The sequence below is a fragment of the Canis aureus genome, chromosome 13 (assembly GCF_053574225.1).
Source record: "Canis aureus isolate CA01 chromosome 13, VMU_Caureus_v.1.0, whole genome shotgun sequence".
In the NCBI taxonomy this organism is placed as follows: domain Eukaryota; kingdom Metazoa; phylum Chordata; class Mammalia; order Carnivora; family Canidae; genus Canis; species Canis aureus.
The window spans coordinates 51,020,140-51,035,890 of record NC_135623.1 but is presented as its reverse complement, the minus strand read 5'-3'; the positions used below and the strand labels follow the sequence as shown (position 1 = coordinate 51,035,890).

The 15,751-nt window shown below is 39.6% G+C and overlaps 1 protein-coding gene and 1 long non-coding RNA gene across 13 annotated transcripts in view; one reads left to right on the top strand and one right to left on the bottom strand.

Moving 5' to 3' along the window:
* The window catches only part of ZNF827 (zinc finger protein 827), a 168,936-nt gene that overhangs the window by 57,682 nt on the left and 95,503 nt on the right, over positions 1-15,751 (top strand). For all 11 annotated transcript variants that reach the window (XR_013350921.1, XM_077846201.1, XM_077846203.1 and 8 more), the window contains exon 5: positions 7,722-7,955. Coding sequence is in view for 10 of the 11 variants with exons in the window: in XM_077846201.1 (XP_077702327.1) it covers positions 7,722-7,955 (234 nt within the window). In the remaining variant the exon portion in view is untranslated. The remainder of the gene's footprint in view (positions 1-7,721; positions 7,956-15,751) is intronic.
* LOC144282493 (uncharacterized) overlaps positions 878-15,751 on the bottom strand; it is a 31,100-nt gene continuing 16,226 nt past the window's right edge. The window contains exons 2-4 of one of the 2 annotated variants that reach the window (XR_013350929.1): positions 5,257-5,401; positions 2,818-2,995; positions 878-1,127 (exon numbers count right to left, since the gene is read on the bottom strand). This is a non-coding gene — a long non-coding RNA (uncharacterized LOC144282493). The remainder of the gene's footprint in view (positions 1,128-2,817; positions 2,996-5,256; positions 5,402-15,751) is intronic. The other variant, XR_013350930.1, reaches the window with a different exon arrangement.

Genomic DNA, 15,751 nt, shown 5'->3' with positions numbered 1-15,751 from the left:
CCCGGACTTGTCCTTCCTGCTTTTGACAAGGGAGATATCCTGTCTGTTAAGCGGATTACTGCAGAGAGCTACTTTTGCTCATTATGTGTTGATTTGCTAGTTTAGTTCATGGAGGAAAACCTTATTTATTTATTTTACAGTTCTTGAGGCACTGCTCATTGTTAATACCCTTGACCCTGCCCTGTTTTGTTTTTCCTTCGTCACTGTGTGTACAGTGGTAGTAGCTGTCATAGGGGACCTGTGTGGTCCTGATTTGGGGACATTGATACCGAAATGTGTCCAAAGATAAGCCCAGGTGGGGCCTACTGAGAAATAGGAGATGGCTCAAACTTCACCAAACATTAATTTTAAAATTACTTAAGGCATTGAGTAGCTTGCATTAGAAAGCAAGATTTAAAAATATTTAGCTCATGTTTTAAATGTTCTATTTGAATATAATATGCTTAACATCTAAAAACAGTGTTCCACTATGATTAATTATTATTTAACTACATCTTGGTTTTCCTTATACTTTTATAAGGTAATTTATTTTTCTCTCACCTAAAGCGCATCAGGTTTTCAAATAACCCCTGGTCCTGCCAGATCATACGTACTCACATATACTTACAAGGGAACTTGGGTGGTTATTTGTAATATGGGGAGTTGAGCTCTGATTTTGGTTCCATCATTAATGAGCTGTGTGATTTTAAATAACTCGTATCATTCTCTGAGCCTCTGTTTACTTATCATGATGTAAGGAAAGTAAAAATAATGGTTTTCACTCCATTTTTTTACACGATAAATTCATTTTGTCAAACATGATCCTAAGTGCCGACTCAATATATAAAACACAGAGAATGTGTATTTTTTAATACAACTTTATTTTTTAAGTTCACATTTATTGCATTTACTTACTCAAAAAGTCCAGCAATCAGAGCAGAGTTGCTATTTGATAAGCACAGAGCATGGAATTAGCGTTATGATGGGGGGAGGTCATATAGCAGCATAAACCTTTAGTGTATTTCTACATTTATTTTGCTGATTGCAGTTTCCAGAAATACTACTTCCATGGGGATGTTGTGGTAAACAAGAATAGATTTTTAACAATTCACTTTGTATCTCAAGATGCCTTTAAATTTATTCAGCTGCTGGAAAGAAGGATATAATAATGAAAAATTGTTGCTTCAAAGTTGACAGCATTTAGCAACTTCCCTCATTCCTTGTCATTAGGCCAGAAGCAATTCAACACTTGCAATATGCAGTAAAGCCACCTGTAATTCCATACTAACTACTTCAATGTTGTTCCATTAACTGGTATTTGGAAATTTATTTACCCTCCTTAGTCTCAGATTTCTCAACTGCAAAATGGGGGTAATAATAGGGTTGCTGTGAGGATCAAATAAATTAATTCAAATAATTTAACACTTAGCATACCCCCTGGCCCCTATTAAGTGCATCATAAATGATAGACCCAGATAGACTTACATATCTGTGTCTGTCAGTCAGCCATGATGAGAAGCTTCACCAAAGCAGATACACTTGAACCCACCCTGGAATTTAACCCAGGGTAGTGGTTCTTAACCAGAGGTGTACCTTGGGCACAGCTGGCAGTGTCTAGAGAATTTTTGATTTCATGATCGGGCAGTACTATTGGCAGCTAGTGGACAGAGGCCAGGGATGCTGCTAAACAGTGAATTATCCTGCCCAAAAAGGTCAGTGGTGGTGATGTTGAGAAAGCCTGATACAAGGCATGCACATAGACTCTAGTAAGACCACAACTGTATAGTTGTACATGGACACACATTCACAGGTTTAAATTTTTTGAAAGAACAGTGTATAGCCAACCACCTCCTTATTAATGACATATTACTAGAATTTTACTACTCCTATGATAACAGGAGGAACTTCATTACAAGTGATACCAGACTGAATTACTTGTCAACACAAGTAAATATTAGTGGTGTCCATTCTAACACAGAAGAGAAGGTACATATTTTTATATTAAATTTTCAATTACTTTAAATAATCCTAAAAACTTAAATTTGAAACGAACATTTGTTGGGACCCTTTGAAGCTTATCCTAAGAGTCCCTGGAACACTGTTTGAAAACCACCAATCTCTAGGTCCAGGAGTCTTTGGCTCTGCCTTAGGGTGAGGTGGTAAATAAAATTCTTAATGGCCTACCTTTTTCATGTAGCATTTCAGCATTCACAAAATTGCTAGATTCTGAGCTGAAAGAGGGCTCTGTCTTATTAAATTTAAGGAAAGTGTCCCCTTCCTTCACCAGAGGGAACAGACAAAGCAGAGCAGAAGCAGTCATGGTAAGGCCCGTTCTTCTTCTTCTATGTTCTTAGTCAGATCTCCTTTCTACTGAAAAGGGTCATTTTGTGCCTCTTAGGGTGGTTATGTCCCACCTTTCCCTTTCTCACTAATGAAGTCTGGTTCACTCCATATCACTTATTTTGAAAGCCCGTAGTCCAACTGCTTAGGATAGTATCTCTCTCCAAGGCACTTGGAGAGAAAAGAGAGAGGTTGGGTGCATTTTCAGCTAGAAACCCTGAAGTCTGTGTCTCTGTGATTTGGAGGGGTTGGTCTGTTAACCTCTTGGGACCCTAGTTCCCTCACTCATTAAGTGAAGATCGTATAGTAAAACCTATTTCCTGTGATTGATGGAAGGACCAGTTCCTGTTAACTATGCAAATGCTAGGTGTGTGCATTATTCTTAAGGAAATTTAGAGAATAGTCGTAGGCAGAGGGGGCACTTAGAAGGCATATCAGCGTGAAATGATGACACTTTGCTCTAAGATGTTTTTTTTTTTTTAATTAATGAATACTCACCCATTAGAATTGAAAACTTGGAATCATTTTGTCCCAGTGGCTTTCCCATACTAGCTTTTATCTTGCATCCTTTATAAATCCTCAAAAAGCTGATTTGTTTCCTTTAAATGGTGGCTCAGCTCCACTGAGTGCTTGAACTTACAGATATGCATAATTTATAATCAAAGTGGCTCAGATCCTAAAATGTTTGGAACAAAGAGAGAAGGGGCCTCTTGATTAGTGGAGTTTCTTCACTGCATTAAAAATAGAGTATCTGGGGATGCCTGGGTGGCTCAGTGGTTGAGTGTCTGCCTTTGGCTCAGGGCGTGATCACAGAGTCCCAGGATCGAGTCCCACATGGGGCTCCATTCATGGAGCCTGCTTCTCCCTCTGCCTGTGTTTCTGCCTCTCTCTCTCTCTGTATCTCTTGTGAATAATAAATAAATAAAATCTTAAAAAAAAAAAAGAGTATCTGGAAACCTCAAGATACATAAAGAGAAGTCAAGGTGAGGGCAGTGAAAGTCTTTTATGAATAGAGATCCATATGTGCTAAGATCTTTGTGTTAATCAGAATGAAGTAAAGACTAGGCAGTGAATTGTGATTGGTTCCTTTTTTTCTTAGCAGTTTCCCCAAAGAGAAAAGAAGAAACGTCTTTAATTTCACCCTTTACTGTAGAAAGAGAATGGGTTTTTTAAAAGTAAGATAAAAAACAAAAGTAAGATAACAAAAAACTATGGCAGTTATTCAATCATATTAATTTTAAAATATAGGCTTTATGTACCATTCTTAGTATAAATATTTCTAGTATTTAGACCTAGAGTGTTTGGGAAATTAAAACGTGGGCAAATGAGTATTTCCCACAGGTTTTTTTTTGTGTGTGTGATCTCTTATTAGTTATTATTAACATTTCCCCAGCATACTACTAGTTTTATGTCATTTTTGATATTGTCAGAACAAAAACCACATATGAGCTACCTACAAATTTATAATCCAGCAACATACTAGTTTGCCTCTTGTTTTTCTATGTCTTACTGAAGTTCTGTTAAATCTGGGTTGTACTAACAATGCTAAAAATTTTTTTCTTAAATCTTATGTAGCATGTATCATGACTAATACTTCTAGAAGCTACTTATATCTTTAGAAAGCATCAGCTTAAGGTTGCTCTCTCTAAAAATTGGGATTTGCTTCTAGGGCTTCAGTAGTTTCTTATCTTTTTCCTAGCCTCACCTTAGAATTTTAAAAAGTTTCAGGGACATCTGAGTGGCTCAGTGATTGAGCGTCTGCCTTTGGCTTAGGGTGTGATCCTGGGTTAAGGATCGAGTCCCACATTGGGCTCCTCACATGGAGCTTGCTTTTCCCTCTGCCTGTGTCTCTGCCTCTCTTTCTGTCTCTCATGAGTAAATAAAATCTTTTTTTAAAAAAGAATTTTTTAAAGTTTCAAAATAAAAGATACAGAAGCATTTAAAAAAGTGCATAACTTAATATTATTGCTTCCCAAAGAATCAAAGTTTCAGACTTAACAGAACACACCACTTAATTACTCTGTTGTGACTAACTAGGATGCTTTTGGAAAAGGATTTTATATAAAGTGTTCTGGAAGAAAGGCATAGAGTGAGAGAAGCTTTAGGAGGTGGCCAGGAACCAGCCCCCTCTCAGGAAATGGTTGAAAGGGGAGAAGTATGCTAAATAAACAAAGTCCTCTTAGGAGCTACCTTCCTTGCTAAGGTCAGAAATATGTGCAGATTGCTCTAGAGACCATCACTGTACTCTTTGGTTCAGATTCTACTGGCACTGTCCTCAAAGGGCCAAATTTTATTTTATTTTACTTTATTTTATTTATTTTTAATTTTTTAAAAGTAGTCTCTGTATCCACTATGGGACTCACACTCAAGACCCCAAGGTCAGTAGTCCCATGTTCTACTGACTGAGCCAACCAGGCATACCAAAGAGCCAGATTTTAGGTGCTTCTCTTGAAAATTGTCTGAACTCCTCCTTAGGTAATGTGGGAGTCCAAGTGAATGATTATCACAGACACCTCGGTAAGTGCTGTGCTGTAGATAGCAAAGCTTTTATCTCTAGGTCTTATTCCCAGTCTAAGGATCAGATCCAGGGAAAGCACTTCTGATTACCTTTGGTGGAATATTTTGGGATTCTTACTTTTTGTTTCCCATGGGTAATTGTGAAGCACCATCAGATGTCACTAATTTGTAGCCAACATATTTTGTTCATTCCACGATCTATATTGAGCGCTTACTATGTGCCAGGCACTGTTCGAGGCATTCAAGGTACATCAGTGTTGAAACAAAGATCGTAGCCTTCTTGAAGCCTACTCTTGAGTTAAGGGAACAGATCATAATGGCTAACATAATAATAAGAAAGTTATACGGTATATATTGAGTCTGCTTGGGCTGCCATTAGAAAATACCAAAGACTTGGTGGCTTGAACAAAAGAAACTCACTGCTCACAGTTCAAGGCTGGAAGTCTGATTAAGGTGTTGGCAGGTTTGGTTTCTCCTGAGGCTTTTCTTTTTGGCTTGAAGATGGCCATCTTCTTGCTGTGTCCTCCCATGATCTTTCTTTTCTGTGCATGCATCCCTGGTGTCTCTGATAGGACATCAATCATACTGGATTACATCTCCCCCCTTTGTGGCCTCATTGAACCTTAATTACTTATCTCAGAATACAACCACATCCTGGGTTAGAGCTTGAACATAAGAATTGATGGGGGTGGAACTGGAGGGCATTATGCTGAACGAAATAAGTCAATCAGAGAAAAACAATTATCGTGTGGTTTCACTCATATGTGGAATATAAGAAAAAGTGCAGAGGATCATAGGGAAAGGCAGGGAAAACTGAATAGGAAGTCCTCAGAGGGAGACAAACCATGAGAGACTCTTAATTCTAGCAAACAAACTGAGGGGTGCTGGAGGGCAGGTGTGTGACGGGTACTAAGGAGGGCATATGATGTGATGAGCACTGGGTTGTTATATGCAACTGATAAATTATTGAACACTACATCTGAAACCAAGTATATACTGTATGTTGGCTAATTGAATTTAAATTAAAAAAAAAAAAAAGAATTGGTGGGGGTGGGCACAATTCAATCCTTAACCAGAAGTTATCAGGTGATAAGTATTTTGGAGCAAAAGGAGGATAAGAGTAAGGTAAGAGAGATTGGGAATACCATAGGATGGGAATTGCAGTTCTGAACAGGATGGTCAGGGTAGACTTCATTGAGAAGGCAGTGCTTGAAGGTCAATTTACAGTCAAGTGTTGTTGTTATAGCACAGGGACCAGAAGTGGAGGAGTGGTATGGTGGAAGTAGGTAAAGGTAAAAATGAGTGAGGGACACAAAGTGGGCAGCTCTTGGAACTGCTCTGTATCTTTCTGGTGGTAAAACTTCTAAAACTTCCAAAATTCCAGGCTGTCATCTTAGCCTTCCAGAGTCCAGTTTCTAATTATGCTGGTCTGTGTGAACTTGTGATTCCAGAATGTATACCCTTAGAGGGCACAAGGGAGAAAGGACTTTGTGCTTGAGTACTGGCCTAGGGTAGGTGGTGGACAACAGGTTACAAGTGCTTGCTTTGGGGATTTGTTTTCATTCTTACTTGTTAAGCAGAAATGGGCTTCAGACTCACTCTCATAAGTGTTACTAAGACTTCTGTATTAGGATGGATCTTCTTTCTTAAAAGACAAACACATCTAATACAACCAACCTGAAGTTCCTACTGCATGGCCCATAAAAGGGGAGCTAGATGCTTGGGAAAGTGGCCAGTGGTGGACGAAGATGCTTGTCCTCCTCCTTGGTCTTTCCCTGGGAGCATACAGCTCAGTGGGTGAAGGCCTGCTGCTATGGGGTAGCCAAGCCACAGAAGCCATCCCATAATAGGCCAGTTAGCTCTGCCCTGACCACACTCTCCACACGAACCAACCATGCTAAAAATGGAAAAAGGACATTAGTGGAAAAACTGGTGAAATCTGAATAAAATCTGGAGTTTAGATCATAGCAATGTGAATTTCTTAGTTCTGACAAATGCACCATGGTTATGTAAGATGTGAACATCAGAGAATGCGGGGTGAAGAATATATGGGAACTCCTTGAACCATCTTTGCAACTTCTCTATAAGTCTGAAACTATTTCAAAATAAAAGATTTTCTTTTTTAAAAATGCCCATTGTGAGGGGCACCTGGCTGGCTCAGTTGGTGGAGCATGCTACTCTTGATCTCAGGGTTGTGAGTTCGAGCCCCACGTTGGGTGTGGAAATCACTTAAAAATAAAATCTTAGGGGGAAAAAAAAGCCCATCATGGACCCAAAGATGACTTGAGCTACAGATATGGATTTATTTACTGTGACTGGGAAAACAGTTCCACATGTGTGCCCCAGGGCTCATGGGTCAGGAGCATCCATTCATAATAATGAGAATTGGAGTATCTCTAGTCTGAGCTTCTCTCTGGCAGATTCTTCATCACCTTACTACCCCATTCCAGGTTTTTGCTTTGGGTATTGCCTCTGACTCATGTTTATATTGAATATTTTATGGCAGAATAATTGCCTGAAAGCATTATTTTATAATAGGACTAAGTGGGGAGAAGGCTCATAGGTCAGGGAGGCAGCAGCATATACAGGAAATAAGATGTTTAGGGAAACCAGAGAGAAAATGTCCACTTTGTAGAGGCAGCACTTCTTAAAAGATGATAGCTTCCGAAGATTCAGAAGCCCACATTCTTCAGAGTCCTGTGCTCATGGAGTGTACCGTATTTTTTTCTGCCCAGGTCCCAGCCTATTTTGATGAGGTTGTGGTCCCTCCTGCTGCTAGCACACTGTGATTGTGCATTCCGTATTTCATTAAGTCCGGGGCAGCTCAGAGGGGGAGTGGCCTTTTGTATATGTATATATATACAATGCCTTTCTTCTTTTGACAGCTGCGAATCAGAAGGAGCCCATGAATCTTAATTTTAAAGTGAAAGAGGAGCCTAAGGAAGAGGAGGCCTTAAGCGCCACTTTGCCTCGGTCCAGCTATGTGTTCAGCCCGGAATCGGAAGTGCCAGCCTCCAGCATCTCTGAAGACACCCTTAAGCCCCAGGAAGGGAAGGGGAATGTGCTAAGGCGGGATATGTCTGTCAAAGCAGCCTCTGAACTTCTCATGAAACTATCAGGTACTTGATTTATTCTAAAATATTCTAAAATATTCTGATCATTTCATTTGCAGCCAACTGGGCTGCTTCCTGCATGGATTATAATTAGCCTAATGGTAGCAATATCACATTATTGAGACAAATTCAGGAATGATTGGATGACTTGCCTTACATTCCTGTGTTGTGTGTATGAGTTTGTTTGCGGATGTTGTCTGTGTACCTGTCTTGTTAAATACTGCCTTCTTTCCCTGGAAATTGTTGGGAAACACTGCTGCTTTCTAAGACGATGCAGGTCATAATCTTAAGTGGGTTCTAATGATATTCAAAGCATTTCTGCAAATTGATCAAAATACCTATTCTTTCTTAATAGAGCACCTTTCTTTTTTTTTTTTTTTTTTTTTTTTTTAAAGATTTGTTCATGAGAAACACAGAGAGGAGAGAGAGAGGCAGAAACACAGGCAGAGGGAGAAGCAGGCTCCATGCAGGGAGCCTGATGTGGGACTCGATCCCGGGTCTCCAGGATCACACCCCAGGATGAAGGCAGCGCTAAACCACTGGGCCACTGGGGCTGCCTTTCTTTTTGTGTGTATTTATTCTGTATTCTTTAAGAACCATTAAAAGTATTTTTAACTTAATAAGCAGTTGAGGTGGTGCTTGCAGTAATTAGCAATAAAATAGCAATAAGATTTTACGAAGAGAAAATGTCATAGTGGACTATTACAATAATTAATCCAAGTTCTTAACAATGAATGAATAATTTTTTAGTAGTTTCTAAATGTAATCCCAGCCTGTCGGAGGTTGGGAAATGGGTTATAATTTGAAATTCCTGTATTTTGGGTTCTTTTCCACACAGTGTCCCATCTGCCCCTTCAAAACAGGTAAAAAATTTAGTGTCTTTTAAATTCAAAAGTATGGGGTGCCTGGGTGGCTCAGTGGTTGATCGTCTGCTTTGGTTCAGGTCAAGATCCCGGAGTCCCAGGATCAAGACCCACATCAGGATCCTCGCAGGAAGTCTGCTTCTTCCTCTGCCTATGTGTCTACCTCTCTCTGTGTCTCTCATGAATAAATAAATAAAATCTTTTTTAAAAAAGTAAATTCAAAATATGACTTCCAGAGCATGGAATGAAGAATTGTATCAATAATATTAACCAGGCCATATCCCAGCCTCAGTTCACTAAAGGTGATTTTTTTTAGAAACTATTCAGAGTGCTAATATGAATGGAAAGCTGTTTTCAGTTTGCAGTTTGCTGTACTTGGAGGATGAAAGCAAGAGATACATTAGGGATACTCCTTCCCTGTAATCCTCTCAGCAATTCTGACTATTTCTGGTTGAACAGTAGGTTGGATAGTAAGAAATTAAGAGCGATTTACTTAGAGCCATTATTATGTCAGAGCAGTTGAAATTCCTGTGTATGCCAGTTGGTGGGGTTAAGAATTCTTCCCTTTGATGTTAATTTAGAACACACTGGAACTTCAAGGGAACATGATTTGGTATAGATAAAGCATACCACAGTTATTACATCCTTATTATAGCCCCATTTTTCTAAACTTTGCAATGATAGTGAAGCTTCTCTCTAGCAGACTGAGCTGATTGCTGAAAGCTGAAAGTTTAAAAATATGTTCAGGCCAACATATTTTCTTATACTTAAGCCCTCCTTCCTGTGTCAAAAGGTCTCAGTGAGGGCAGCCTGGTGGCTCAGGAGTTTAGCGCCGCCTTTGGCCCAGGGTGTGATCCTGGAGACCCGGGATCGAGTCCCACATCAGGCTCTCTGCATGGAGCCTGCTTCTCCTTCTGCCTGTGTCTCTGCCTCTCTCTCTCTCTCTCTCTGTGTGTGTGTGTGTGTCTCCTCATGGATAAATAAATAAAATCTTAAAAAAAAAAAGGTCTCAGTGATATAGAACAATGTGTCTGTTGTTTTTCCAAGCAATTCACAGGAGTCACATAGCTCTTTGATTCTTCTTCTGTAGCATAGACTTTCCCATTGCAGTGACCCTCTTCCAATGGTGACTCCTGTCGGTAGGCTCCTTGCATGTGCTATTTCTGTTTCAGAGGTGGCTGTGCCACCTGTATTGTGAGCAGAGAAAGATGGGATGGCACCAAAAGATAATATGCAAAAATGAGATTTCAGGGAAGATTTTCTTCAGGAAGACATTTTACCCTAATCCTTTTAGCCGAAGTGATTTGGGACACTGTAGTATGAAATCATTTCCTAGATAATAATGAGATCCCTCAAATAGAATATGGCCATACAGCCGTGCACATGTAGTGATATTTGTGGACAGCAATGGCTCTTTTAAATGTTTATGTTGACTCTTGTTGAGTTTTTGTGCTGTGGGGTTCAACGACAGTTGATTGGATGACATAGTCATATTTCCAAAGGTATCTACCCTGCTTCCTAGTGTAGAAACGAAAACTTGTTTGAAAGACTAAGATAACTTTTTTTTTGGAGGGGGGGGGGCAACATTCTTTGTGTAAGAGACTTAGGTAGAAGAAAAAGCATCCCAGCCCCTGTCCTCTAGATGTGTATGGTCTAGTCGGGAGTAGTCCAGGGCGATGGAATCCATTCCATAAATGTTTTGCACTTAGAACTCCATGCTTCTACACTCTAGCAGATTATAATCAGGTAAACTGTGAAGAAGTTTCCAGTTGGTCCTAAAAATAGACACGTGACTTAAAAACAACTGTCTTTTCATTCCTAAGCCACAAGGTAAAGGGGACTCACCCTTTACTGGGTTTAAAGTGGATACTAGAGTTTCTAATCATAGGTGGATCAGTGCTCTTGGAAGAAGGATGTTAGGGAAAAACTTCCTATGCTCTCTTTCCTCAAGATGCAGTTTAGCAATTTCAGTATTCATGTCTTGAAAGACATCCACGGAAAGGACCTGTCGGTGTCTTCAAGGTACCTTTTCCACAATAGTTCCTGTCCCTTTGTAGACAAGAGGGGTGATTCATTTCCCATAGCAGCCATGCAGGTTAGTCAGGGCTGCCTTAGGTTCACCTCAGCTGATACCCCAGAGCCTTGCTGTGGGCATTCTCATGAACGTGAGTCTCTGTTGCTTCCTGCCTTGCCAATTTTCATTTATAGCCTTTTGCCACATTGAGGGAAATCCTTTTGGCCAGGAAGAGTTGGGTGAATTTGAAAAGTATGCCCCATGCATATATCGCACATTTTGTTTCTTCTTCCAGTATTGACCAAAGGAACAGCCAAGATGTTGGAAGAAAAGGATTTTTCTGCTTTGTTATTTGTTTCCTTGAGATTAGAAGCTATGATCTGTAGTGTAGGCCCTCTTAGTCTTTTCATTGAATCCATAAGAGGAAACGGGTCAACAGTTTTGGCTGCTTCATTTCCAGGTTTAAATTAATTTGTGTTAACTCCTTAATGATGGACATTAGGCACAGGGCCCAGTCAAACATCATGTGAAACTTTCCCATGTGGAGAAATGTCTGTACCTATATTGTTTTTCAAATTGACATTTACATTTTATGGGAAAAACACAGATGAGGTAGAGGCTAGGCTAAATTCTTCATTAACTGTGTGTTGGGAAAATCTGAGGTTTCTTCCTTCCTGGGGCTCAAGTTCTCCTTCCAGTTGTTAATTGGGAAGTCAAGTGCCTGACAGCTGGGCCAAGTAAATTGATTACCATAAAGAAAGCAACCCACTCTGAGGGAACTGCTGGATGTCTGTGACTACCTGTTGTTATGTGACACAAGGCAGCCAAAACAATCAGACTTTTCTGCTAACGCTCAGAGTTGCCAAAGATAATTCCCAGAAGTCGTGATTCAGGAGGCCAGAATCCTGAAGCTCAGTACAGGGGATATGTAACATTAGACAGACGAAGAAAATCCGGTTGCTGTGAAACCCTGGTTTTGCAACATCAAGTGACTTCACCAACTTCTGGAACAGATGTGTTATCACAGATGTGATGCAATACTGAAGATGACACAAAATCTGATCTGTCTCTGGTGGGCTGTAAGAGAAGTAGCTAGGCACACAGAGATAAAGAAATGCCCCTTCTCCTTCTGGGAAGCCACATGTTTGTGTGGGAATGAATACATAAAATGTACAGTGTACGTGGTTGAAGCAGATTAAGAATGCCATTTGAAACGTGAATTCCACAAAAATAAAGGCTGAAGTTATTTTTGAAACTAGTGAAAAATTAAGCACTTAAATTTACCTAACATGGTAAATAAAACTTCATATTAGGCCTTAATTGGAGACACTTCTGTAGGTTTTCTTATTTCTGTGCACAAAGAAGGAAACCAGGTGGATTTATATTCATTTCCGATTTGTATTCATTTATCCCAGTCTTGTCTTGGAGAAAAATATAAATTATAATTGCCTCACCTAGAAAAATCCAAGTAGACCATGGATTTGAAATACATAGAGATGTTGGGTTCAGGAAATCTCCTGAGTAAGATAGGGCTTCAGCTCTGAAATATCTATTTATTTATTTAGTACTTTTTCAAAAGATTTTATTTATTTATTTGAGGGAGTGTGAGCGAGAGAGTGGGAGAGAGACCATGCACGCCTGAGCGAATGGCAGAGGGAGAAGCAGACTCCCCACTGAGCAGGGAGCCCGATGGCAGGGCTCCATCCCAGGACCCCAGGATCATGACCTGAGCTTAGGGAAGACACTTAACCAATTGAGCCACACAGGCCCCCCCAGTATTTTTTTTTTAAGTAATGTCTACCGTCAATGTGGGGCTTGAACTCACGACCCAGAAATCAAGAGTTGCATGTTCCACTAACTGAGCCAGCCAGGTGCTCCACAGCTATGAAATATTTAGAAGCCGGCAAACTTGAGTAAGATGAAGTTTAAGGTGAGCTTAATCTCTGGGATGAACTGAAACAGAGAGACCCCAAAATTGACTTTATGAATAGTTTTAATTAGGACCCTTGTGGTTGTACACAATAGATCTTCTTCAGCCAGTTCAGGCAAACGAGGGGAATTTAATAGAACGTGCAGGTTTGGGGTTAATTTACAGAATCCGAGGGCAGGGATGGAGAAGGCTGTAAGGCCTTCACATAAGCCAGGATCTGGAGGACCACGTGGAAACCAGGAAGCTCTCCCTCCCTACCTCATCCTTGCTTCTCTGTGTGGGCAAATGGACTTTTTCTGCTACCCAGTTCACATGGTGGAAAAAGACAATTTCTTGCAGCTTCCGAGTTTGCTTCTTGTTCAAAAAAGGAGCCAGACAGAAATTTCTTAGTCCCAATTCCAAATTCCAGCTGATTGCCTCAGGTCCAGTTGGGATCCACTAATGGAAACTTGTACTGCCACTAGGGCTAATGGCATGTTGGGCAGACATGGCTGCGGTCATACAGGATGGCTGGGAGGGAGAAGAACCCCCTAGAAAGGCATCTTGGGTGGGCAAGGATGGGGGTGGCATGAAACCAGGAAGACAAACAATATGTATGAACCACAAAAGTTTGAGGAGCAGACCATGGTAATTGCTGTTATTTAAATACTAAATGTAAATGTGTTTTGGCCTTCGGATGACTTTTACCTTTCTTTTCTGGTAGAGTCTTTGGGGAAGACCCACCCAGCCAGGACTTTGCCTAGCCAGCCTCTCACAGTATTGAGGCAGTGCTTCTCAAAGTATGGTCCCCAGAAAAAAAAAAAAAAAAGTATGGTCCTCAGTCCTCAGACTGGCCGAATCAGCATGGGTGGGGGAGAAATGCAAATTCTTGAACTCTACTCTGGACCTCATTGAAACTCTTGAGGTTGGAGGCCCAGCTGTCTGTGTTTTTGCCAGCCCTCCATGTGATGCTGACAGCTAAGTTTTGAGAAGCACCGTGCCAAGGAAATGGTTAATTAAAGAAATAAGTTTTGCCCATCTGAGAAGATTGCCTTAGACTAAAGCTGACAGAAAACAACAGTCTATCAAATGTACATTTTACTTTTAAGAAGAGCATCTCTTCAGTAGAGATTCTTTTTCACTTATTATGCAATAATGGTATCTGGGAAACTTTTTTTGGAAGGGAACATGCACCTAATCAAGATAGTGTTGGTTGTGAGCCTCAGATTAATACTGCTTTTTTTTCCGGTGTTCTTTGTTGTTAAATTTCATGATTGTTCATGGGCGATGTTGGCTTTTGTCTTGTTTGTTTAGTTTTTAAGAAGAAAAAGCTCCTCCTATCTCCCTCCCCTGCAAATCAAAGACCCTGTCAGAAACTGTCGTATTCTAAAGAATTCCTCAAGATAAGCAAGAGATTTTAGCTAAACAGTTTTTCAGAGCAAAAACTATTCACTGTTCTATTTAGGATTTCTCCTTTGGAAAATTGTAGTCCATCAAACTTGATGAACAGGATGGCTTCTATAATAATCTACAAGGATGGAAAGTAGATGATTCAGTTTTATATTAATGTCAGGTTACATTTGCCTCCCTCAGACCTATAAGTTACCTAATTAAGTGGTGGAAAGAACATGGAAGGCCTCATCGCACCTAGTTCATGGTGGTTCTACTTGCTCACATCAGGCCGAAAGTAGAGTTCAGTCCAAAAGCAAACAGGTGGACATATCAGCAAAGTAGTGGAGAAGATGTAAAGAATAATTTTGAAGTCAGTTGAAAAGCACTTTATTTCTTTTATTAATATTGTCTATTTATCACACTGTCAAGTACAGGGTACCGAAGAATCTGAGGGCATAAAAATGTCAAGTGGCGTAGCCTACTCAGCCTGAAATGAGAAGTTCTTTTTTTCACTTCAACTTTTTTGAGCACCTGGAGAAATTGAATTGATTGAATCCAGTGGTCTACTACTTTTCTAAGAATTTATTCATTTCACACTGTTATACGTTTTTGAGGGGACTTCTAGACTGATTTTTAAGCACTATTTCATTTTTAAAAACATCTTTATTGAGAGATAATTCAATGCCATAAAATTTACCAATTTGAAGTATACAGTTCAGTAGTTTTTAATATATTCATAGAATTATGCAGCCATTGCCGTATCTAGTTATGGAACATTTTCATCACCCCAAAAAGAACTCCATACCCATTAGCAGTCATTCCTTACCCATCCCCATGTCACCCCCAACCCTAGGTAACCACTAATCTGCTATTTCTCTATATAGATTTGACTGTTCTGTACATTTCATATGAATGAAAGCATACAATATATGGTCTTTTGTAACTGACTTCTTTCACTTAGCATAATGTTCTTAAAGTTCATCTGTGTTGTTCATCTGATTATCGTACTTCATTCCTTTTTATGGCTGAATAATATTCCATCGAATATTATTGGAATAAATATGCCAATACTGTAATGTTGATTTTATATATGGCATAAAATGGACACATACCACATTTTGTTTATTGAGTCATCTGCTGATTAACATTTGGTTGTTGCCCAATTTTTGACTGCTATGAACATTCATGTACAAATTTTTCTTGTGGGCATATGTTTAGTTTCTCTTAGGTATATACCTAGGAGTGGAACTGCTGAATCAAATGGTAACTCTATGGTTAACATTTTGAGGAAATGCTAAGCTGTTTGCCAAAGCAGATGCACCATTTTACATCCCCACCAGCAATGTATGAGAGTTCTAATTTTTCCACATACTTGCCAAAACTTATTATTGTCTGTCTTTTTTTTTTTTTTTTATAACCATCATAGTGGGTATGAACTAGTATTTCACTGTGGTTTTGATTTGCTTTTCCCTGATGACTTAAGATGTTGAGTATATTTTCATGTGCTTATCAGACATTGGTGTATCTTCTTTGGAGAAATGTCTATTCAAGTCCTTTTCCTGCTTTTTAAGTTATTTGTCCTTTTATTTTTGAGTTGTGAAAGTTTCTTAGATATTCGAATAGA